The 25608-nt window shown below is 36.5% G+C and overlaps 3 protein-coding genes across 8 annotated transcripts in view; all 3 read left to right on the top strand.

Moving 5' to 3' along the window:
* LOC107700121 (ral guanine nucleotide dissociation stimulator-like 1) overlaps positions 1-12967 on the top strand; it is a 28270-nt gene extending 15303 nt beyond the window's left edge. For all 3 annotated transcript variants that reach the window (XM_016501660.1, XM_016501672.1, XM_016501665.1), the window contains exons 2-18: positions 2981-3091; positions 4423-4631; positions 5751-5825; positions 6132-6325; positions 6447-6571; positions 6674-6889; positions 7249-7352; positions 8035-8119; positions 8435-8524; positions 8648-8734; positions 8959-8991; positions 9112-9233; positions 9325-9414; positions 9891-10071; positions 10159-10410; positions 11283-11397; positions 11527-12967. In XM_016501660.1, the coding sequence (XP_016357146.1) occupies positions 2981-3091; positions 4423-4631; positions 5751-5825; positions 6132-6325; positions 6447-6571; positions 6674-6889; positions 7249-7352; positions 8035-8119; positions 8435-8524; positions 8648-8734; positions 8959-8991; positions 9112-9233; positions 9325-9414; positions 9891-10071; positions 10159-10410; positions 11283-11397; positions 11527-11714 (2277 nt within the window). In that variant the 3' untranslated portion in view covers positions 11715-12967. The remainder of the gene's footprint in view (positions 1-2980; positions 3092-4422; positions 4632-5750; positions 5826-6131; positions 6326-6446; positions 6572-6673; positions 6890-7248; positions 7353-8034; positions 8120-8434; positions 8525-8647; positions 8735-8958; positions 8992-9111; positions 9234-9324; positions 9415-9890; positions 10072-10158; positions 10411-11282; positions 11398-11526) is intronic.
* A 1975-nt stretch (positions 12968-14942) lies between these two features.
* Positions 14943-19672, top strand: LOC107700160 (perilipin-2-like). The gene is made up of 8 exons (XM_016501703.1): positions 14943-15045; positions 16627-16693; positions 16957-17152; positions 17273-17355; positions 17448-17679; positions 18408-18766; positions 18885-19103; positions 19236-19672. The coding sequence occupies exons 2-8, from the start codon at positions 16628-16630 to the stop codon at positions 19338-19340; spliced, it is 1260 nt and encodes a 419-aa protein (XP_016357189.1). The 5' UTR covers positions 14943-15045; position 16627; the 3' UTR covers positions 19341-19672.
* A 1466-nt stretch (positions 19673-21138) lies between these two features.
* Positions 21139-25608, top strand: part of LOC107700099 (AN1-type zinc finger protein 5-like) — a 15909-nt gene continuing 11439 nt past the window's right edge. The window contains exons 1-4 of one of the 4 annotated variants that reach the window (XM_016501644.1): positions 21139-21331; positions 22989-23180; positions 23299-23404; positions 23542-23669. In XM_016501644.1, coding sequence (XP_016357130.1) covers positions 21211-21331; positions 22989-23180; positions 23299-23404; positions 23542-23669 — 547 coding nt within the window. In that variant the 5' untranslated portion in view covers positions 21139-21210. Of the gene's footprint in view, positions 21332-22803; positions 22877-22988; positions 23190-23298; positions 23405-23541; positions 23670-25608 lie in introns of those variants that run through there. The other 3 variants (XM_016501626.1, XM_016501636.1, XM_016501648.1) reach the window with 3 other exon arrangements.

Raw genomic sequence — 25608 nt, 5'->3', positions numbered from 1 at the left:
AACCCATGGAATTGGCATCGCTCTTTATTGATAATATAATAATAGTTGAGCAGCAGCAAAAATAAAAATAAAAGCAATAAATGTTAATAAAATGAAGTAATAAATAAAATGATAAGAAAAAGCCAGTGATAAAAATAGTAATAACAATTTATAATACAATTAGGGGTGGGCGATATAGCCTCAAAATTATATCACGATATTTCAAGAATATTTGCGATAACGATATTTATGACGATATAGAGAAAAAAAACATGGAACAACGTTTTATTGGTGATTGCAGCTGGCAGGCAGTAGCATTTATTAGTGCAAACAAAATTAATTTCCATCCTTTTCCAATGAGCTACTGTCATCGATGACAGACTACCTAATTTGAAGAGTAAGTCTATTGTCATAAGGTGGCAGCAGCAGCTGTGTGTTCGACTTAAAGCAGACCGATCGGTGTATGACGTCAACATATCGCGAGAGTGACTTACCCCTTATTTACACTGCACACGTCTGTGGTGCGTTGCATTCAATGCTCTAGTAGGGTTGGAGCAAAACTCTGCAGGGCTGCGGCTCTCCAGGACCGACGTTTGCCACCCCTGCTCTAGTCAATGCTTGTGTTTACACCAGCGGAGCCGCGGAACGTTTCAGAAGCGGCTCTCCGTGCTGCTTCGCTAAAGATATGCGCCTCGCCTATTTTTGAAGGTAAGAGTGTTAGGTAAGAAGGTAAGATGCTCTTCTGGCTGGACTTCCATCAAGCACAATCAAACTTCTACAAATGATTCAGAATGCAGAGGTACGACTGGTCTTCAACAAGCCCAAAAGAGCCCATGTTACACCTCTCTTTATCTCCTTGCATTGGCTACCGGTCGCGGCTCGAATCAAGTTCAAGACATTGATGCTTGCATATAGATCGCTTTATGTATCCCCCAATTGTAAGTCGCTTTGGATAAAAGCGTCTGCAAAATGACTAAATGTAAATGTAAGAGTGTGCGTTCGAATATGATCTAGAACTGCTCTCGTGATACTTTGATGTCATACACCAATAAGTCTGCGCAACGCTGCTTCAAGTCAAGCACATCTATTGGGTTTGTGGTGGTGTTGTTGTGCGCACTAGGGGACGTATATCCGCCATACGTCATCGTGTCGCTATATCATTGATATCGCGATATAACACTTTTTTTTATCATGTAAAAATTTATACCAGTATTATCGTGGACGGTATGATATGGCACACCCCTAAATACAATAGAATTAAACTGAATAAAATAAACTAGTTAAACCTGATAATTAAAGCTAATAAACCTAACCTCAAAGAGCTCCCATCTAATCTGACCGCATGCGGCCACAGTACTAGAACTCCACTTTTTTATTTCAGAGAAAAACTATTTTGTTTCCTCATATGTAGCCCCACCCTCTCTAATGTCTGCCTGTGCCGCTGAGCAGGTTTTGGAAAACATTTCTTCCAGTACAAAGGGCAGTACAGTGCATAGACTGTGGATTTGGCAGGGTCCGGGCAGCGGGTGTGCAGACCTCCTACCATTGTTTTTGAGTGCGGACTGCATGACTCATCCAGCATTTATTTCTCTGGACACACTGTACAGGAAACGGCCCGGGAAATACAGACAGACTGATCCACTTCATTCCAGGGACAGTTACTCTTTCAGGCGCATAAAACTGCAGATGTAGTCTGGATGTGCTGCAATACTGAAAAAGCTCAGTATGGAGATGTTTTTAATGTCAGGGTTGATGACTTTGAAAGTAATGTATATATATATATATATATATGTACTATCACGCTTTGTACAAATACATATACACACCCATATATCTAAATATTTAAGATTGGAGGGGACAGAATTAATTCATTAATTTTAAATCTTCATTGAAAAACCCACATTAGTCTTAGAGTCCTCAATGTGGTGATTAAACCTCTGTATACACACCAATCTTTTGTTGTGTTTTAGTTTTCCTGATGTTCAGAAATACTTTTTGGTACCCAAGAGCGCTGGATACACTTGTTGGACCTATTTAGCATGGCTTTGGATGAATTCACATGGAAACACAAACTTCTGACTTTCACAGTAATCCAAGGACAGGTCCATGATGCCACAGTGCAGCTACACTTTTTCCAGACTTCTGGAATCTTTTTGGAAAAAAGTCTGGTGACATAGTTTGTGAAACAGCAATATTTCACAAAATTCCTTTAGGTGCATTTTTTAGTGTGCATAAAGGCAACAGTTTATTAACTATATAAACATCTGTGTTCATTTCAAGTCTTCCCACAGTTTCTTGAGTATGCACTGCAAAAAATAAATAAATAAATAAATTAAAATAAAATACATAAATATATAAAATAACCACATTTTTTAAGATGAAACTGTCTTAATGTCTTACGAGATAGCATAACATGTTAACAGTTGTTTTCACATTAACACTAGTCTTCACAATAGGGTTTCGAGTATCACAGCTCTACTTTATTGTTATTAACTGAAGTGGGCAGAATTTATCGATATTCTCTCTCTGACAGTTTAATATGAACGTTAAGCTGTGCACAGCCTGAAAGGCTCCACTCACCCAGACACTTAATGTTGGTTATCCCATTATACTGTTTGTATTTGTGTGTGTCTGTCTGACTGAGAAAGCCTATGTGTGTGTATGAATATGTTTACAGACTTCTCTAAGTTTGGTCCTTGAACTCCGAGGCTGGATGGAGAAATCCTTCACTGTTAAGAGTCTGTAAAAGCTCTTAGGCTGATTTTTAAAACTCAATGCCAGCTCTGATCTCATTTGTCCTCTCTCCCCCTCTCTCTGTCTCCTTCCTCCGAATGAGTTATCATTTTCTCTCCTCCACTCACCCCCATCATTTCTGTCAGTCTTTTGATACAAAAATTTAAAGCCAGACTTCCTGTTTATGCCGAACTGAGACATATTGTTCCCCAGTTTTACGCCATGACATTCCAAATGGAGTAACGTTGATTGTTTTCTCTCTCTGCAGAGCTCTGTGCAGGACTGGGGAGAGGAGGTTGAGGAAGGAGCCATATACAACGTGACGCTGAAGAGGGTCCAAATCCAGCAGGCGGCTAACAAAGGCGCAAGATGGCTGGGGGTGAGAGGAGGCCTTTGATCTGAATGCACTTCCAGTCTTATTTAAAGAAACACTTTGACTGCCCATGCTGGGCCGGCCAGACAGTAGGGCATATTAAGGGTGACTTTGTAAAGCTTTTTACGGATGTATTTAGTTGTGGGGTTCTTATAGTGTTCTGGTTTATGTCTTAATGGATGGTTGCAAGAAAACATATAAAACTTTATATAGGGTTGTTTGTTTGGTAAAAGTAAAAGCTTGGTTAATGGGTTAATTCACCCCAAAAATGAAAGTTCTGTCACATTTATTTACATTCATGTCATTCCAAACCTGTATTACTTTTTTACACACAAAATAAGATATTTTAAAAAATGTTGAGTTGTTTTGAACCCCATCAGCTTTTATTGTATGGACAAAAACACTCTTCAAAATACCTTCTTTATGTTTTCCTTAATGTTATCACTACTTATCATGTGTTTTAGTGACAGGAAAACATTAAAGTCTGTTCTCTGTTGCACGTTTTCAACCAAAAATTTGCTGCATGTGTTTCAAGGTTTATACAACAATTGTTATTTTATGAAGGCATGTTATGGCTCCGTTCCGTATTACATTGGTGAATATGGTATAATCTGTTGCTTTAACCTTGAATAACTTTTTCCATATTGCCAACACCCTTCTGAATCAACATCAGAAAACAAAGCACTTATGAGCTGATGTGATTTCCATTGGGCTTTAGTTTGTTGTAATACAGCTGTTTTTACATTAAATGGGTGTTGAGTGAAAACACAGTTAATTTAATGTAAAATAATTTCATAAATATGACATTCATGATTGCTCTGATTTGAAAAGCAAGTAGCAGCTATAAAAATGTAAACACAGAAATTTGTGTGTTTTTACGTTCTTACGTTCCAACATCAGTTAGATCCTAGAGAGGTCATGGTGCTGAATGTTTGACCTAGTTTTGGCGCCTGCAACTCAATCACTTTATTTTTTGGTCTAGAAGATTTAGCATTCTTGCTTTTTCACTGACATTCACCTTTTTGTGGCCTGCTTTTAAATAGATTTTTTTTTGTGTGTGAACTGTATTTTATGTTTTTTCAAATAATGAAGTATTTTTAAGAAGTCTGCTGACTTTTCAGTGTTTCTTGGAGCGGGAGGAGGAGGTTTGCTCTGATTAAAAGCAGATTGTAGAGTTTCCTGTTGTAGTGTGCTTGCAGTACCAAGGTCTAGTTCTTTTTCTTCCCTGTTTATTTCTGCTTTTCTCCTTCTGTTTCTCTGCACGATACTTAAATGCATGCTTAAAAAATTGACTTCCTTTTATATTACTCTCAAAGTATTTTCCTTTGCTTTCTCAGGCGGAGGGTGACCGCTTGCCCCCAGGTCACACAGTCAGCCAGTTGGAAACGTGTAAGATCAGGAGTATCCGGGCGGGGACACTGGAGCGCTTGGTAGAGACACTCCTCACAGCGTTCGGTGATAATGACCTGACCTACACCAGCATCTTCCTCTCCACGTACAGGGCCTTTGCTACTACGCAGACTGTACTGGAATTGCTGCTGGACAGGTGTGTACTCTTGTGTGCATGTTTTTGATTGGACACATCATAAATGTCAGGTGAAACCTGCGTGCATTCTGACTGGCTGTTTTGAATGTTCATGTTTGCATGTATGCTTAGTGAAGAGTGGTCGCATTTTGTGGTCATGCATCTAGCAAGTAGAAATGTCTATCTAGGTATTCAAGGTATTAATGTAAACACAGTCGGTTAAGTTGCATGAATGTAAACAGGCTAAGCAAAAAATTGGATGTGTGTCAAAATATGAGATCTACAGGGATCCCACAGTCTTGGAAGACATGGAAATACTTGGAAATTTCAAACGTGTGATTTCCAGGCCTGGAAAATTCATGGAAATTTCTATGGTCAATATATTTGTTTTCTAGTTATGTTCAGTTCTAATGTATTTCTTTCACTAGATATTGGTTTTTATAAAAGCAATCTTTATAAACTTATTTTTTAAAAATCCATACCTAGTCATCTGGAAAAGTCATGGTAATTTATTTGTCTGGAAATGTGGAAAACCTGGATCTATGCATTAAATACATCTAAATACATTATTTATTTTATACCTGATATTTTATATTTTATAATGGAAAAATCATAATGTATTTATCTGAAAATGTGGGAACTGTGGATCTATGCGTAACACTATACAGTTTAAATGCATCTAAATACATTCTTTTTTATTTAATTTTCATATATATTTTATAAAGATAAAAATATATTCAATCATGGTGATTTTTTTATCTGAAAATGTGGGAACCATGGATCTATGCAATATACTTTCACAGTTTAAATGCATCTAAGTATTATTTTATTACTAAATATTATTTTATTTTGTTTTATTTTCATACCTGATGTTTTATATTTTATAATGCTTGTTTTTAATTATTATTTGTTGTTTTAAAATAAAAAATAAATTATGAGTGTTTTGGATATTAAAAAAAACTTTAACATTAAAAGTGGACTATATGGGAAATATTAAGTAATAAAAAAAAATAGTGATTAAAAATACAATCCAATACGATAAAAAAAACTTTCGAACTTTTTTTTGGGTCATTGTTCAGTGGTTACTGCCTTTACTATTGGTCAGCATGCTCACATGTTGGTTTCTCTCTTCTTTCTCAGGTATGGTAGTTTTGAGGATTGTGAGGGGGAGCGTAACCAGTGTCGGACTGGAGAGAGCAGAGTTGCTGTGAGAACGTGAGTTCTGTCATCATCTTGGTTATCTGTGCCGCTGTATCAGCAGTGACTTCCGAGCAGCTCTTGTGTTTGTTGTTTCATTTCCATGGAAGCTTAAAAATAGAGGTCAAACTCGAACTGATATTTTGTGCATGCATGTGAGTTTGGAAGCAATTAGAAATGAAAGGGAACTGATGAATGATGGTGTTTGGTTGCTGCATGAATCACAGCATTGCAGCTGAATTGTACTATGAGAGATTCCCTCACTAGATTGTGCCATCTGGTTTTCTCTGGTTTATACAAACATCTATGTGTTATTTTTTTCAGTGCTTTGGCCTCTATTCTAAGAGCCTGGTTGGATCAGTGTCCAGAGGACTTCCAGGAACCTCCATCATATCCGAGCTTGCATCGTGTGCTGGGTTTCCTGCAGAAGGCCATGCCAGGCTCAGAGCCAATGCGCCGGGCTCAGAGTCTTCTAGAACAGTTGCGTGTCCAGGCCAGCCTAGAGAATGAGACTGAAGGTAAGTCATATCCAGTTACTGTTAATAATTGTATCCATCCTATCTAACTTCTTGCCTCTTTGTTTATTCATGGTTGTTGTCTTCTATGCATACAAAAACACCTGCTGTCCGTTTGTTGCAGGAGGCTTTCAGTACAACAACCCTTTCTGTCTTGGGGAAGATGAAGAAGTGGAGATCGATTTGCAGGAGGACTTCTTCTCCTTTGAGGTTGACCTCGTAGCAGAGCAGCTGACTTATATGGATGCGGTGAGAGAGAGAACCCTAGATTAAATCAGTGCTATGTGAACATGAAATATTATTTTGCACATTCTTTGGCTCAAGCTATGAAATATTTCCTTCTTTCCACAGCTGTTGTTTAAGAAGGTGGTTCCTCATCACTGTTTGGGTGCTATCTGGTCTCAGCGTGATAAAAAGGATGGCAAACAGAGTGCACCCACTATCCGTGCCACCATCACCCAGTTCAATGCGGTAACGGCGTGTGTGGTCAGCACCATCCTCCGTCAGAGGCAGATGCGCCCGCATTTGCGTGCTCGCATCATCCAGCGCTGGATCGACATTGCACAGGTGCATAACCCAAAACACACACAAATACATGCTCATGACTTATGATTTGGTCACGTTTAAACTTGTCAACCCCAGGCTCATTAGAACTAAATCAGTCTGCAACACTGTAGTGTTGAGTGACTTTCTAGCAATACTTTAGATTTCCTGGCAAAGATAAAACCTGGAGTTTTTCTTGGAGCATTTGGGTAAAGAGTGACACCTAATCTATGTCATTGTAAGACATAACTGTTTTAGATTAGATCTAGATAAACCAAAGTAGACATAATAATGACTTTCACCCTCCCAAAGGATTTTTGATAAAGTCTCATTAGGCCCATTTGTAAATGAAAATGTGTAAACATGGATTAACATGTTCTCAGGAGTGTCGCATTCGTAAGAACTTCTCGTCTCTGAGAGCCATAGTATCGGCGCTGCAGTCCAACCCCATCTACAGACTGAAGAGAGCGTGGGCTTCTGTTTCCAAGTAAGTTCTGTCAATAAACAAGCCTGATTTCTAAAAAAGTATATCGACTGGTTAAATGATTAAAATCATTTAAATAATATTGGTTGTTTACCTGTTATGTTATGGTTGCTAGTAAAGTGTCTAGATGGATATAGACTACCATTCAAAAGTTGGGATCACTTATTTATTTATTTTTTAAGAAATGTATACTTTTGTTCCGCAAGGACACCATTCAATTGGTCAAAAATGACAGTAAAGACATTTAAAATTTTGCAAAAGATTTCTTTCGAATAAATGTTGTTCTTCAAGTGTTCTATCCTATCAAAGCATCCTGAAAAAGACAATATATCACAGTTTCCACACTTGATTGAGCTGCACAACTATTTTCAACTGATCATAATAAGAAATATTATTAAGCATTTTAAGAATGATTTCTGAAGGATCATGTGACACTGAAGGCGGGAGTAATGACAAAAATTCAGCTTTGCCATCACAGGAATAAATTACATTTGAAAATATATTCAAATAGGAAAGAGTCATTTTAAATTGTAATATTTCACAATCTTACTGTTTTTACTATATTTTTATCAAATAAATGCTGTCTTGGTGAATCTTGGTAAATGCTATCTTGGTGAATCAAACTTTTGAACAGTTGTGTATTCTGTAGTGAGTTGATTGTTTTTGTTCCACTCTGCTACATTAGAGATAGTATGCAGATGTTTGAAGAGCTTTCCGATATTTTCTCAGACCAGAATAATTACCTTACAAGCAGGGAACTGCTAATGCGGGTGAGCTCACGCACACACCTCTTTTTCTCAGTTCTGTTGTCTTTTCTCTTTGCACAGAGTCATTTACGTTAGTGTTCCCTAATAACTAGGCCAATGTGGAATCAAAAAAAAAATTTGTATCTATTGCATCATGTGTTTGTGTTTTGAAAATATGTTTATTTATTACATTTTAGGCTAATTTAATTATGCTTTCAGCTACCAATAAGAGTGTATTACTCTCAACTCTATTTAACACCCAAAAAACAGTACAGAAAATGGAGGACAATTCTGCCAATTCTTCCTGAGCCTACTAAAAACTAACTCTGATCTTAACAGGAGGGCACCTCGAAATTTGCTAGTCTGGACAGCTGTGCCAAAGATCACCAGAAAAGATCCCAAAAGAGACTGCAGTTACAGAAAGAGATGGTGAGTTAGTAAAAACGAAAACCTGTGTCAATATGTAATTTGAAAATGAGTTAAATATTGTGTTTAAAAAGTGTCACGTTACCTTAAAGCTAACAAAAATGTATCTAACTTTTTTGTCTCCAGGGTGCCATGCAGGGGACGATCCCATACCTGGGTACATTTCTCACAGATTTGACCATGCTTGATACAGCACTGCCTGACCAAGTTGAGGTGAGTCAGCTGCACAACCACCACACATTTCCAGACGAAAAAGATAACCTTTTAAAGAATTATCTCTGTTATTATTGGCCTAACATTTCCAGACCTCTGACGTAGTCATTACCAAGGTTTATTTTACCTTCTTTTGGATTGTTTCACAAGAACTCGAATCAGAATTTTTCATGAGTAAAATCATGAGGAGAATCTGGGCTAAAGTCTCTTTCTGTGCTTCACAGGGAGGACTGATTAATTTTGAAAAGCGGCGCAGAGTAAGTACAACATTCCTTATTATTTGGTCTTTATTATAGTCAAAACATCTGTTGAATCTCTTATTCATGGCTATAGGCATTTAGATTTGTGGGAATGTTGAACGAAATCTCTCTTTGCAGGAGTTTGAAGTGATCGCTCAGATCAAGCTCTTGCAGTCTGCGTGCAATAGTTACTGTCTGACCCCTGATCCTGCATTTCTGCGCTGGTTTAAAAGTCAGCCTCAGTACTCAGAGGAGGAGAGGTACACATTTTTTTTTCACTCTGTACCCTTTTTTTCTCAACTGAAAATTGTGTAAGTCTTAAAAAGTATAATTCTCTCACATTTCCTACAGCTATGCGCTGTCTTGTGAAGTTGAAGGATTGGGAGACCACAGCCCAACGTCACCAAAACCCCACAAGAGTATGGTGAAGAGATTAAGCCTGTGAGTGACCTAAAACCAAAATCTTGACATCTGAATCGATCACGTTTTATTCTTAAGACGCCATGAATCAAAACTGCAGATTTGTGACTCAGTAGTCCATGTCTGTTAGCTTTGAGGTCATTTATACTAATATACTCCAAAAGGTTACATTTTAAATTAAGATTTTTAAATACATATATGCGTTTAAAAATTTCCCATGGAAACAAACCTAATACAACTTGCCATAACAGGAATAAATTATTAAAATATAGTTATTTAAAAATATATGAAAATAGAAAACGGTTATTTTAAACTGAAAAAAATATAATAATTCTCGCAATTTTACAGTTTTTACTGCATTTTTAATTTAAAGAAAGGAAGCCTTGGTGCGCATAAGAGCACAATTTTACCGACCCCAAACTTTGAACGGTAATGCATGTTCAAAGAGGAAGACAAATTCTTAAAATTTATTTAATGTCTCTTTTTGTCCTCACTAGACTCTTCTTAGGAACTGATGCCACGAACACAAGCTCTCCTGTGAGAGCGAGTCCTCGATCGCCTCCTACTGGCAGCTTTGGGGAGAGCATGGACTCAGTCAGTGTGTCTTCCAGTGACTCTAGTCCCTCAGAGAGTGAAGGCATGACACCCACAGACTCTATAGACACTCATCTGAAGAAGGTACAAACATCTTAAATCCTAACAAAATTATTGATATACCATTGTATTAAAATAATGTATTAAATGCACATCTTTTGGTTACCGTAGCTGTCCGATTCTTCCTCCTGCACCTCATTGCACTCCATGGACACCTCCTCTTCTACAGCCAGCACTTCCATATCTCTGGCCTCCCCGACCCTGCATGGGCCCCCCTGCATGCATCGGCGCTCGATCTCGTTGATGCCCATGTCCCCCACATCACCCGGTTTTCCGCCTGCCTATAACACACAAGCTCAGGATGCATGCATCATTCGAGTAAGCCTTGAACAGGGAAACGGCAACCTCTACAAGAGTATCATGGTTAGTGAGGACTTGAACATTATTAATCTACTCTTATGAGTGCGTACAATCTATTCTTGCTTATACATCCATATTTAATACATCCATTGTTAATATACTGGCCATATATAGTAGATAGATTACCAACAAGGGTTTTTAAAGTAAACTAAAACCATAAAAAAAAAACATTTTCTTTACTTGAAATAATAAAAAAATGAACTGAAGTTTAAAAAAAAATTCAGCTAGTTGCCAAAGCCAGCATTTCTCATTCTATTTTAGTTTACTAAAACTAAAATTTAAATACTAATTAATAAATGTGTTTCAAATCAGGCAGATACTCCTGTAAAAATAATAAATACATTGGTTTTAAAACTGGTCTAGGAACTGGTCAAATATCATGATGTGAATTGTGATTTATTGTATTCTTTTGGCAGCCACAGATTTGATCAGAAAAAAATAAATCTACTTACAATTTTGCGGTGTTTTAGTGTTTATCTCATTCATATAGTGTTCATCTCTCCCTCAATGTACATAAGTTCAAAGCGTTGTAGAAATAATTTAAATTCAATAGTTTATTATTATTATTATTATTATTAATAATAATAGTGAATTTTACATTTTTCTAATTAATTGAATTTTAAAATGTTTATCTTCAGGTTTATACATCCAACATCAATAGTAGGGGGGGAAATATTATAGAAATAATATAAATAAATATGTCCAGATAATATTTTAATTACTTATTTTGGCTTTAGTAAAATGACAATAAAACTTTTTAAATGTGTAAACATGTTGTTTTTAACAACATGTTTATCATAAGATGCAAAAGAGTCATCATATTTAGAGGCACTAAATTCATAGAAGACTTTCTGCATCATTGTTTCTCTATGCAGCTGACCAGTCAAGACAAAACTCCAGCTGTGATCTCTCGAGCCATGGCCAAACACAACCTGGAGGGTGAGCAGGCTGCTGACTACGAGCTGGTGCAGGTCATCTCTGAGGAGAGAGGTACGATATTAAAACTTGTGTGTATGGCACATTTTGAAATCTTGGTGCTGGAATATATAATCTGTTTAGGTTTGTTTTGGTGGAATGCCAACATCACATTTGCAATCCTTTTTTTCCCTCTTTCTCCAGAATTGGTCATCCCTGACAACGCCAACGTGTTTTACGCCATGAGCACATCTGCGAAATTTGACTTCCTATTGCGTCTGCGTGGTTCTGAGGGGAGGCCGGTTCAGCTGCGCAGTCGTTGCAGCTCCACACTACCGCGCACACAGCAACGCTCCAGTCTGTCCCTCAGGCTCAGCAAGGTCACACTGTGACCTCTGACCTTTTTTTGGACCAGAATGGGCTTTGTAAAAAGACTACAGCAGGTGGAGTACTAGAAAATGGGCTTATAGACTATTTCAATGGGAGTTTATTAACTTCAAAAACATTTCAGAACTAATTTTGGCATCTCATGTTCTTCTATTTTGCCTTTTGAAATGAAAGGCTTATGTTAAATAGTAGCATGTGCCTCCTCCTCCCCATCTAGTCCACATGTACAGAGTCACATCCCAACCTCCCTATTGCTGGATATTTTGCACATGTGCAGGAAAGTCTCCTGCTCCTCGTCAGTATTTGCATAAGAGCACATCTCTTCCTAGCCAAGAGGCCTACACGACTTCCTTAGAGAGTAAGAGGGGAAAGAAAGAAGCTGTGGGAAGAGAAAACAAACAACAACCCTGTTGCCTTTATTAACGGTAATGATGGAACTCTTGCGTCAGTATTGAAGATGATCTCCAGTAGCTGTGATGTCGTCATCGTTGTAATTAACGTGTCCTTCTCCTGTCCACTTGTGCACTGTGTGGACAGTGTGGACTGTATCCCTAGACTTAAAAGTGCTTAGACTGGCTCACTAAGAATCCATAGAATTGCATTTACTTTCCATCTTTAAGGGCAAAATTGAGAAAATAACTACTGTTTCTTTTAGATATCACAAATGATGGGTATCTATGATGAAACAAGGAGTAAGAAGTTGGAATCCTCATGCTGCCTTTATTTTTTCTGCTTATTCTAAGCGTTTTCATATTGTGAGCTGTGTGACGAATGCAGAAAATAAGCATTCTGATTGGTTCCTGCTTGGTTTTATCAAGTCTGTGCTGTTTCCTTTCACAATTGGATCCATGTTGTGTCTTTAAGGTGTGGTCACACTGCACCAATGATGGGTTTCTGTTCAGAAACCTGGATTGAGCAGCCTTCCTCACTGAAATAGTGCACTTGCTATAGAGTGGGCAGAGTCAATAGGTGTGTAGTAAAAAGAGTGCTTGGTCCACTTTTTGTAGCTTTCCTCTCTTCTGTCTTCAAGTAATGCTATATTAATGATATTCTTTTTCTTTCTTTTTTTATACATATGTTTTTGTAAGAGATGAAGAAATATCCATGATGTCTATGAAAAAGGGATTTTGGAAGTTTTAAAAAGATTTTGTTAACTAAAAGAGAACATGTAAGAAAAAAAAAAAAAAAAGCTGTGAAATTTGAGTGTGTGATTGTAAAGTGAGCATTAAAACAAGTCAGACATTTCCATCAACCAGCACAATAATTCACACTCATTGTGCCCCCGTCACCCTATAAGATGTTTCTTCAGAGCATTTGAGACATGTTACTTCTGCGCACCCGGTGAATATTTCAAAAACTTGTTTTACACTAAAGCAAATAGTGAGTTACACGGAGGCATTTTAACACCAAATAGTTTCAGTAGTTTCTAAAGGCTTATGGAATTTTTGCCTTAATCATGTTCTTTCTCTACATAATTCCCATTAATTTGTTAATCTGGAATGCAATAATTATTAGTTAGCCCTTACTCCTGGTAATATGTCAACAGATGTACTACAGAATGTGCCAAACGTGCCCTTTTTTGCCTTTTATTCTCTCACAATTAAGACACTTATTTTTGTTACATTGAACACGTAAGACTTTGATGACACCGTTTTTCAACAAGGTAAAATTGTAGTGTTTTAACAGTAGTGGGGCAGCAGTATTTGTATTTTGATGAATTTGTCAATTCAAATTTATTCAGCACTTGTGAATTTTCTCCATTCTTTATTTTGAATATTTCTTCACTACCAAAGATTTGTCTGTCTATAGAGAGTCAGTGAATAAATTATTATCGTTATGTTTTGTAATTTGAATATTACTTTTCATGAATTAAATGGAGACTGAAAGTACTGTGGATGTTGACTGACATTGACTTTGCTTGCATCACACCTAAAATAACGTAATCAAATGACAAGTATGATTCATTCATTCAAAGGTTTGTTTTGTAATTCTTCTCATTTCCATTATCTGCTTCAGTGTTATTGTTACATAAAACTAAAACTATTAAAAATTGGGTAACACTAAATATTGAAGTTAACATTAAGATTAATTAATGCTTTAGAAGTATTTTTCATTGTTAGTCACGTTAACTAATATAGTTAGTTAGTTAGTTAACAAATGGAACCTTATTGTAAAGTGTTACCAAAAATTGTTTTCGGTATTTTAAATTAAGTAAATATAAATATTAGATGAGAAAACATGAACTTAAAAGATAAGAAAAAATTAAACGAAAATTAGAAATGTTGCCTATAGTACCAAGTTAAAGAGAATTAAAGCTATAGAGAAATATAAAAAAAAAAGTAAATAAAAATGACAAAAGAACATCAGAAAATTACTAAAGCTTAAAATAAAATTAAAATGAAAACTAGAAATAGAAAAATAAAAGCTAATTAAAAATACAAATAAAATCGACGGTAGTATATAATTAATACTAAAATAACATTGTGCTTTTGCACAGATTACTCAAATCAATACTTCTCGAAGTGGCTGCTTTGACAAATGTACACGTCACCACTGCATTACACATCACCATTATCTCATGATTAGCAGAAGTGTAGACGCTGCTTTTTACCACTGGTTTCATATCTTCATGAGATTCCATATCTTATCTTGTTAGGTTGTTATCAGAGTTGTAACCACCGTTGACATGGAGGAACAGGACTGGATTATGGACCAAGTGCCTGGACCTCAAAAAAACTCCAAACATGTGGTCACATCCAATATCATGTTGCTTCTTTCACCTCAGATGAACTCAAAAAGTTCATGATAATGATAACTGCCAGAATCTTTATCAGCACCTTGATAAATCTGGTATAAAGGTCCAAAATACTGTGAGAGTAAGTAGCTCAAATGCTCAGGATGCACATAAAATAATGTATAATATATTAGATCATACGGTTTTCTCATTTAGGACAATTATATACTGGAGGCATTTTACAGTAATATTATAGGTTATTAAAAAAAGGTAAAAATATGAAGACTTGTTTCGCACAACTTTGTGAGTCTGACCAAGCTCACGCGACGCCGATAAAAATTAAAACGAGGAACCTTTCTAAGCTTAGAGAGGAAATACTAATCATAAAATATGCTACATTTAAAGTTGTCATCAATAACTGAGCGTAGTTTCATTAAAAGAGATTTCAGAAAGGCTGATTGGTTTGTTTCAAAGAACTCCGCCTAACTTTGCACTTTTACACTTTTATTGCGTCAAGCTGACACAGGCGCTCGACTAGTCAGCATTAGAGAGTCACACATCCACAGCACGCGGGTCAGCGAGGGACAGCGGATCAGTAACAGGTCAGTTCATATAACAGTTGTCTGGGAATGGGAAAAGAACTAGTGTGTGGGATGGCAAAACACTATCTTTTTCATCGGTGAAATAATGTGATGTCAGTAGACTTAATTTTATTCAAAGAGCGAGCGCGAGCCTACGATTATGTTTGGTCTCCAGTTGGCTTAAAGTTTTTTTTTCAAGCGCACTCAAACAAGCCGCGCCTCAGAAACAAAAACGCTTTCAATATCGATAACTATAGTATGAGAATAAGTCCATTGTAAGATTTATAGGTTACTGTTAATGCTGGTTGTCTATCGTCTCGGTCTCGTCTTTCTGTCAGATTCCATACGGAATGGCGCAACAATAAAATTCTTCAGGAAGTGGGTGAAAGTTTACACCCTAGATCCTCTATTCCACGCTCTTGATTTGTCATTACGTAAAATAACTATGACGAAAATGCTATACTAACGCCCACTTCTTTGAAGTGTAGCAAGCAAAGATATAATTTGTGAGCAAATGTTTATTTTCCCCTGATTTTAACTTTTTTTTAAGTTATCTGAACATTATAAGCAGTGTTGGGGAAAGTTACTTTTAAAAGTAATGCATTACAATATTGCGTTACTCCATAAAAAAGTAACTAATTACGTTACGTAGTTACTTTTTATGAAAATGTAATCTGATTACGTAACTCGCGTTACTTGTAATGCGTTACCCCCAACTCTGATTATAAGTGTCACAAAATCGATTTTTATATGCTATATTATGTGATGTTCCTTGTCTGCCAATCTAAAGGGAGGTTGAGAGGACACGCCTTCACCGTCCCTTCATTTCCCATTACTAGATTGCAATTAGGGCTGGACGATATGGACAAAATTGATATCACGATATATTTCTTAATTTCGGTCGATACGATATAATTTCGATATCGATATGATCACCGTTATTGAAAAAAATTATATCGCGATACATATTGATATTGAATTATTGTCCAGCCCTAATTGCAATAACTCGCATAACATGTAAATGTTCTCCTCTTAGGTTTAAAGATAGACGTTTTATTAATGTAAATTGTTATATAATAAATATAATATAAATATACTTATGACATATTAATTATTTATATCATATATTAGTTATATCATAATATTAATTTGTATTATTTTATATTATATTTTCATAAATATTACATTATATTATATGATTATACCTAATAAATTGTTGTTTTTCTTTCTGATCTCTTATCTGATATGATAATGATTTTGTATCTATAATGGTTATCATGATTTGCACAAAGCTATGATGTTTACTCATCATTTAATTTGAATTACCAAAGTATGACATGTTCATTCTTAGTCCTGAAACAACATTATAACCAACCAATCAGATTGTAGGGTTAGGTTAGGATTGGAGTTAAAGGGATAATTTTCTTTAGTTAAGAATTCTTTCATCATTACTCATTTGATTGATTTCTGACCAGCCTGTGAGTTTTAATTGTGACTATAGGTTTGTGTTTATGAGATGGATCTAGACTGGCTGTGATTACAAGAAAAGTAAATGGTTCTTGTTCAATTTTTTTCTGATTAATACTGCAACATCTACCACAGAATGGCAGATAGCAGGAAAACGGCAGAGAAGGACACAGAGGCATCACAGGCCACTCAGGAACAACAGGTAAGTCACACACTTCATGACTCTCACCTACAGACAATTAAACAACAGAAGTTCTATTTATTTCCAACAAATATGAAATGTTATATGAAATACAGAGTCATTCATGATGACACCATTCTCATTTTAACTATTTACATTTAATTTAAAACATTAATCTGCGTAAAGATGGTTTTATGAACACTTTGCTCTGCTTCATAGATGAAGCTCAATGTACATTAAAAACTGAGCGTAAACGGCAACAAACTTTAATATTTGTGTTTCAGAGTGTAGTATCCCGAGTGAGCAACCTGCCCCTGGTGAGTTCAGCATGTGGTGCGGTGTATAATGCCTACAGCTCTACTAAAGACAGTGTGCCACTCCTGAAAGGAGTAATGGAGGTTGCAGAGAGCGGGGTGCGCACGCTGGGTGCTGCTGCTTCAACAGGTTCCAAACCCATACTAGACCGACTGGAGCCTCAGAGTAAGGATCTCGAGCCTAGATGTAGTTTGTGTCTTATTATGCCTTGTCTTTTATTTGTGGTGTTGTTCTTGATGTTTGTTGAATAACAACAGTTATTCTTGTGTTCTTTTTCTTGTGCAGTTGCAATGGTAAATGAATATGCCATTAAAGGGCTGGAGAAGGTAGAAGAAACACTTCCAATTTTACAACAACCAGCAGACAAGGTAAAGCCTAGACGGACATGTTCTGCATGCAACCTGTAGCACTTGAATTGCTATATGAATTGTTATTTATAAACATTGTATCTCCATTGCAGCTGGTATCTGATACAGTGGGCATGGTGTGCCAGTCAGTAACGGGAGCAAAAGATGCTGTGGTGGGGGCTGTGCTGGGCGGTGTGGAAAAGACACGTATGGCTGTGGCCGGTGGCATAAACACTGTCATGGGGAGCCGTATGGGTCAGATGGTCAGTAACGGTGTAGATAAGGCCCTCACCCACTCTGAAGACTGGGTGGAACAGAACCTTCCAATCAGTGAAAAGGAGCTTTGTGAGTGTTTCAGTTCTGGCAACAGCTAATGAACCAAAATGAAGCAATAGGGAATGCAGTGTTAAAAAAAAAAAACATTTCACTTTCAAGTCCCACCATTGCTTTGTTACCGGGAAATTCAATTTATAACACACTGACCTGAATCTCAAAGTGTTTCATACAATATAACATGTTTCTTTTTATTTCATGTATATTATATTTTATATTTATATTAATGTATTATATTAGATGTATATACACTACTGTTAAAAAATTTGAAGTCAGTAATTAAAAAAAAAAGAAGTTAATACTTTTGTTCAGCTAGCATGCATTTCAAATAAATGTTGTTCTTTTGAACCTGTATCATGGTTTCCAGAAACATATTAAGCAGCATAACTGTTTTCAGCTTTGACAATGTGATAATATTAAGAAATATTTCTTGAGCATCAAATCAGCATATTAGAATGATTTCTGAATGTCATGTGACATTGAAGACTGGTGTAATGGCTGCTGCTTTGCCATCACAGAAATAAATTACATTTCATTATTTCATTATCAAATAGAAAACTGTTATTTTACATTGTAATATTATTTCACAATACTATTATTTTTTTCTGTGTCAAATAAATGTAGCCTTGGCGAGCATAAAAGACATTTGAAAAACATTTAAAAAAAAATTAATGACCCCAAACTTTTGGATATGTATGAATGTAAGGTGTTGACATCAGTGTTGTGTGTTCTGCCCACAGCTGCACTGGCTGAACCAAGACCAGGTGAGGAGGAAGGATTCATAGTGACTACTAGACCCAGCTATTTCGTCCGCCTGGGTAAACTGTCTGCAAAAGTTCGGGAGAGGGCACTTGAGCAGTCTCTCATTAGGGCACGCAAGGCCAGAGACACTACGCATGCAGCTGTGACTCAAATGACCAGCACTTTGGACCTGCTGGAAAGTGCCCGGGTAACCTTGGCCAGTGCCAACCAGCAGTTAGGGGGCGCTCCGGAGCAGTTACTGCAGAGATGGAAAGAATGGAAGGAAGGGCAGCCCAAAGAACTGCAGGAGAAAGTAACAGCTGAGACAGAAGTAGATACAGCAAAAGACAAGGAAGAGGTACAGTTTGTTTTACTTAAAATGCGATATAAATATTCATAGATATATTCTGTATATCTTACTCCAGACTATCAGACACATTCTCAGTGTGTATATGTATGTGGATGTCTCCTCATAGGAACTGGAATCGAGAGCTCTGTCGATGGTACGAGGTTTGAGTGATCAGCTGAAGGCAGCATGTTCAGGGGCTGTGTCCAGTATACAGGGTCTCCCAGGCACTGTGCAGGAACAGCTTCTGAATGCTCGACATACAGCTGGAGAACTCCAGGCATCTCTGAGCAGCACCAAGACACTCACACCCATTCTCTTAGAACAGACACGGCAGCAGATCGGTCAGGTATAGTCATTTTGAGTGTATGCAGTTTTGTACACTGTATACCAATTGTTATGCTTTATTCTATTTTACTCTATTCTAAAAATGTATGTAGAATTTAGAAAGTGTTCAATGTATATTTTCATCCTTCAACAGGTACGACAGTCATTGGATGGAGTCGTGGAGTACCTTCTCAATAACACTCCTCTCAATTGGCTGGTTGGGCCTTTTGCACCTCAGAAAACAGAGAAAGGCGATTGAAAATGCCATACAACTTAAGTAAAACTGATGAAATAAGTTGCTATATGGTTCAAATTGTTGTATGTTTTAACTATTTCCATTTTTAAATTTAAACTAGTGTTAACTGGAGTCTTTAGACTCGCACTAAATTGTTGAAATTACAGCATAATGAACATAAATGGCAAATTATCATTTCGTCAATGTCAGTATTCTAAAAGTATTGAAACCACTACCAGGTAGAGTATGTAGGTTTCTGTGGGTGATATACTGCTGTGTAGCATTCAAACCTTTGTGGTACTTAAATACTGAATACATGTATGTACTTTATGAATAAAAGCAAACCATTCTTCATAGTCACTGGTTTTGTAATTCATGATTTTCATATCATAACTCCTGCAAAATAGATATGTTGATTATCTGAAATGCAAAACAAATGGATCAGTGAAAAAAAAAAGCTTTGTCTAAGAAATTATTTATTTTGTAACCATTTGTTTTTTGCTTTCTGGGCACAAATTAAGTATTCTTAAGAGAGGTAATATTTAATAATGAACCATTTCAGCATATTTAAGGTTATACATACGCAATATCACAGAAGCAAGTGCCCTGTTATAGTGAGTATCTCTGCTCTGCTCTTGGAATTAAGGCAAGACAGGCAAATGTGTATTTTTTTTCTATTGTTTTTTTCATGCACTAGTCAGTTTTAAGATTTTTGGCTATTTCGCCTCCATGACATGTTTTCAATACACATTTAAAGGGGTCATATGATGTTGCTAAAAAGAACATTAGAATAAAAGTTACGCCTTCTTTCTTTGCGTGAACATTTGGGCGGCGTTATGCAAATCTTCCCACATCGTGACATAGACATGTGGGGGCGTGTTAGAACGAGCCGTTTTAGGTAGGCGTGGCTGACTCTTAACTTTTATAAAGAATATCTCTTTGGATTTGAGACTTTAGTCTTTGCAACTTTACAGATCTTCTTTATGCACCAAGAGCTTGTAACACTCCAAAGAGAAAGGAAAAATTGAAATCGCATCATATGACCCCTTTAAAATGACATCAACACATAGAGTAATGCTGCAGGTTTCAGGGGACCTTTAAAGGCTGTTTTCTCAAAATGAGTTTTATTTTCTCATGCACTGAGCCAGAAATCTCCCCTTCACAAACCTTCCAGTTTTATTCTGGAGGTTTTTAATGAGGGGTTTGTTCATAAATCATTCATACAGATTTATGTAATATTTTATTCCTGAAAATGTATATATTTTTTTTCTGGCTGCTGACAGTATTTTCTGATTTATGGAGTGATAAAACAGACTGTTAAAAAGCAAACAAGACAAGACTTTTCATCCTACTTGATCCAATGTTCCAAAAAATGTATGCAAATGAGTGCATATTTAATTAGATAATGACTCATTTGCATATTTAAACATAACATTTGTCTCGATGTACTGAAATTAATCATCCAGGGAAGTATTGTGATATCAATTAGTTAAAACTTTTACCATATTTACCTGTGGTGTCTTTTAACAAGAGGAGTGGAACAAAAATAACATACATACTGTTGCTATAATATGACAGCAACATGTGGATGCAGTTGACGGAATAATTCACAAAAAGGAGCTGAAGTAGGAAGCTTTGACACTGAGCTTGAAAATGAAAGCATTCACATTCCTATAACTTGCGCATTACCATTTTGCCCTCCCTAAAATATCTTCTTACATCGTTTTAATTTAAACAACTCTGAAAACTACAACTGTGGCACTCAAACCAAATAAACTGCATGTTATCTAAATACATGGCAGTGTTGTTGGTGTGAACTGGACTGGACTAGGGGGAAGTGTGATGAAGTTTCGATGATGGCCAAAAGATTAATTGTTGCGCTACGGGTGACGTCATGCCCGTTGTTTCGGATGACGCTGAGAGAAGCAGGCCGCACGCGCATAGCAGGAACCTACCCTGTCAAGGTTTCTGTGGATCAAGGTCGTCGATTTCTCCTCAATCACACGAAAATACGGGTAAATATTCGCGCTAACGGAGGTTTTAAGCCACTACAAGTGTTTGTGGGACGGTCTCGGGGTCCCAGCTGTCCGTTTTGTGTGCGTGCCATCACGTCAGCTAGCCGTTAGCAGAGCTAGCGCATTAGCCTGGCTAGTTGAGTATCACAAACAAAATGACTTTCATCTGGTCAGCGATTTTAACACGGTCAGCTGTACGTAATATTAACTACTTTGAAAGGAAAACATTCGCTTTCTGTGTCGCTTTGACGCTGATACCAAGTCGATTTGTTGTTTGTCGCGATACTCCGGTCAAAGACAAAATGTTTTTCCAATTGCGGAGCCACTCTCAGCTGTTTTTTCCTGGACATGCTCCAGAATAACCCTATTTATTCCCCATTTGCTTGGTAATCTGTCGTTGAGATAGTTCAGATAAACTTCCATTTCAGCGTTAAACACTTACTGGCTCGATTTTATTCGAATAACTGTTGCCAGATTGTAATCGTCATTTGATCAGCAGGCTGTTTAGGTTTCAGTAACCTGGATCATTCTTCGCTTGTTTGAGAAACAAAACGCGAACAAACAAAGGAACTTTTGTTTTCGTGCAGCATATTGTCAGCCTCTAGCAGGGTCACCAACAAATAAGGCAAATGGTTTAAAGTTGGGTTTTTGCTCACTGTAACGGGAATCCAACAACATTAAACAGTTTCACCAGTTTCATTGATAAACTTTTCGTCTCTACTTTTCTCTTCCCTGTTTAGTGTGTACAAATCTATTATTCTATAAAGCCATGTTAAGAGTAAATGAACAACATAGAAAAGGGTATTATTTTCAAAACTTTTCAGCAAAGTCAAGGGTAGAGCACAATAGATTAAATTTGATGCATTTAGTTTCATTTTAACGATGTCTGGCATGTGTTATGATATAGCAATTATGCATTTATAGTTTTAATGTGTTTTTAAAGAAATAGTTGGTAAAACTTTATTTTAAAGTGTCCTTGTTACACGTTGCGTGTGTTTATAGTACTAACTGTAAATTATGCATAATTATAAGCAACTAACCCTAAACCAAACCTATAGCAATTACATGTTGCTTAGTATTGCTCAGTATTCATTTGTATAGTAACAGTGCAACAAGGACAACTTAAAGTGTAACCGAATAGTTTGCTCTACAATGAAAAATAGTCATTGTTTATTCACCCTCATGTCATTCCAAACCTGGGTGCTGTTTTTTTTCTTCCATGGAACACAAAAATAGTTTTCACATCTTCACATTAATTATTTTTGCATACAACAACAGTTCACAGTGACCATGGACTATCAAGCCACAGAAAGGACAAAAAAAGCACCACAACTGTCTAATATGACTCACATGCTGTATTCACACAAAGCTATCACATGGCTTCAGAAGACTTCTAGTATAGCACATGAGTTGTATAACATTTATGGTACTTTTATAGGCTTGATTGTCAATGGATACAAGGTTTTATGGAAGAGATCTATGTGAAGTTAATTTTTCTGTTTCATAGAAAAAAAAAATGTCTCATGGGTCAGGAATGAAATCACGGTGAGTAAATATTGACAATTTTTAGATATAATTTCCTTTTATATCAGGCCTTTTTTGCCACTTCATGATAAATTATGCTTTTGAAATACTAATTCTTAGACTCCGTTTCTAGGATCGCCCTCTCCCGTCCCCCTTACCCCCTTCTCAAACAGCATGGCTCAGGAGACAAATCAGACGCAGGTGCCAATGCTTTGCACTATGGGATGTGGTTTCTATGGTAACCCTCGCACCAATGGAATGTGCTCTATCTGCTACAAGGAACATCTACAGAGACAACAAGGAGGGGGGAGAAACAGTCCCCCAGGTGAGAAAGGTAGGATTCTAGGAGATCACATGTACCTGTTGTATTAGGAATTAAATGCGCTCACTCAGTTTTGAGGTTAAGCAGAGTTCATAATTAGGATTCTGTTCGTTTCTTCCAGGTGCCACATCTCCTGTAGGTTCCCCAGGGGCATCTGCGGTAACGGTGGAGTCCACCCCTGTACCCACTACGGAAGCCGTTACCCCACCTGAAGAGCGCAAGTCTAGGTAAGAAGAACTTTATAAATCTGAGACTGTTCATGCTTCAATTGGTATAAACTACAAGTGCAAAACAGCTTGTGATGGTATAGGAAGGAAATGAATTATATAAAATAACTCCTGTATTCGGTTGTATTGTGTTTAAGCAGTAGTTCGCCCAGCCCAGTAACCCAGCAGATGACTGCTATGAGCATCTCCCAGGACACGCCAACCACTGATTCAGACAGAGCAGAAGTGGAGGAGGAAGAGGAGGATGGCTCGCCTAAAAGCACAGGTCTGCTGTGTTCTGTCTCATACATGCACATTGTACAAAATTATCTTCAGGGGCATTATAGTTAAGTAAAACTAAAAATCATAAAGTAGTTTTGTTCCTTGAAATGAAATAAACTTTAAAATAAAATTACTCAAAATTAATAATTTTACAAAATGCTTTTCAAATTATTTGTATTTATTTTATTATCTTATTTGTATTTATTATTATTTCAAATAATTTATATTGTAATTTTTCCTAATTAAACCATTGCATACATAGTATATTGATTCCGTTTAGTGAGACATGGAATATCCAACAAATCAAAAAAAAAAATTGGCAGAATATTTTAATATTAAACCAGTTGTTAGTAGAAATTTTATGCATATTCATCCTAGGAGAATCATGCAATTCACACCGAACTTTGTCAACATGATGCCAAGATACTGAAGATGCTAAATTGTAAACGGATTTTGGATACCTTGAATAGTGTTTCGATGGCGATTTATTAAAGTAACAGTAAAAAAAATAACAGTAATTTTCTTATATCTTTATAGTGCATTATCCAAACTCTTTAAAACTTTTTACATATGAAGAACAAGTCATTCTTAGGAAACATGCTTAGTTTCATAAATTTATAATGCTCAGGGGCCAACAAAAAAATTTAAAACTCAGTCATTTCAGCTGACAGATGAAGCCTGTAATACTAGTGTTAATTTCGTTAATGAAGACTGACGAAAATTGTTTGTTGACAAGCTTTTTTCCCATGACTAAGACGAGACGAAGACTAGACGACAATAAGGTTAAATAAATGATAACTAAGACTATATCAACATACAATTTCGTTGACGAAATAAGACGAGACTAAAATGTATTCAAAAAGATAAAAACTTTACCAAAAACCTCTTTTTATTTTCTTCAAAAAAGGAGACAAAATGTTATTGCAGACTGCTCTGCATGCCTCTACTACGCGAGCTTTCATGAGTGCGGTTGCCAGATATCAAGAGTTCTAATCCCCGAATCAGAGCTTCGCTGTTAAATTCATACATTTTCTGGCCTGTGTGTTTTGCTTATTTTAAGCAATAAGGTCAATAAACGATAACTAAGACTATATCAACATGCAATTTCGTTGACGAAATAAGACGAGACTAAAATGTATTCAAAAAGATAAAAACTTTACCAAAAACCTCTTTTTATTTTCTTCAAAAAAGGAGACAAAATGTTATTGCAGACTGCTCTGCATGCCTCTACTACGCGAGCTTTCATGAGTGCGGTTGCCAGATATCAAGAGTTCTAATCCCCGAATCAGAGCTTCGCTGTTAAATTCATACATTTTCTGGCCTGTGTGTTTTGCTTATTTTAAGCAATCTGGCAACCATGCGCACGCGCTCCTCATTGCGGAAGCGCTGTCAGATTGATCTGAAAAACAAACAAACTGGAGTTTAGCGATCTAAATGAAAAGCGTCATTCAGCCGGTCAGTGTTCTGTCATGAGATCTCGACTGTATTGTTTTGTGATTGTGATCGCTGAATAAATATACTTACTCAATCGCTGTTGTTTTAATAGAGAAATAGACTATTGCAATTATGGAATTAGTGGAATTACTGGAATTTCACTGTTATAATATTTTTCGTTTGTTTTAGCTGTTTTCATAATGTAGACAGAGAGATTGCATAAGTCTTTGGTGTTGATTTATATAATAAAAAGCCTATAATAAATCAGTACACTAGATGAGGTAAAATACACCATGTATGTGTCCACATTCTATTGATTTGTGCTTATTGGAGAAAGTGCAGTAGGCCTACCTGAAATGCAAAAGTAAATTTCTCAAATGACAACAATCATTACGATTATAATTTTGAGAAAAAATGTATTTTTTATCAGTTTAACCATTATACAGAATGACGAAAATGTGACTAATATTTAATTGACTAAAAAACCTGACTAAAATGCTCATACATTT

This window comes from Sinocyclocheilus anshuiensis, unplaced genomic scaffold (assembly GCF_001515605.1).
Source record: "Sinocyclocheilus anshuiensis isolate Anshui unplaced genomic scaffold, SAMN03320099.WGS_v1.1 scaffold477, whole genome shotgun sequence".
Taxonomy (NCBI): Eukaryota; Metazoa; Chordata; class Actinopteri; order Cypriniformes; family Cyprinidae; genus Sinocyclocheilus; species Sinocyclocheilus anshuiensis.
Note: the sequence above shows the minus strand (reverse complement) of the source record. Positions and strands in the feature narration are given on the sequence as shown.

Excerpts from the sequence above, each read along its gene's own strand:
- LOC107700160 (XM_016501703.1), top strand. The coding sequence starts at position 16,628 with ATGGCAGATAGCAGGAAAACGGCAGAGAAGGACACAGAGGCATCACAG. Across the intron at positions 17,153-17,272 it reads AGACCGACTGGAGCCTCAGA|TTGCAATGGTAAATGAATAT; the intron begins GTAAGGATCTCG and ends TTTCTTGTGCAG. Across the intron at positions 19,104-19,235 it reads CACGGCAGCAGATCGGTCAG|GTACGACAGTCATTGGATGG; the intron begins GTATAGTCATTT and ends ATCCTTCAACAG.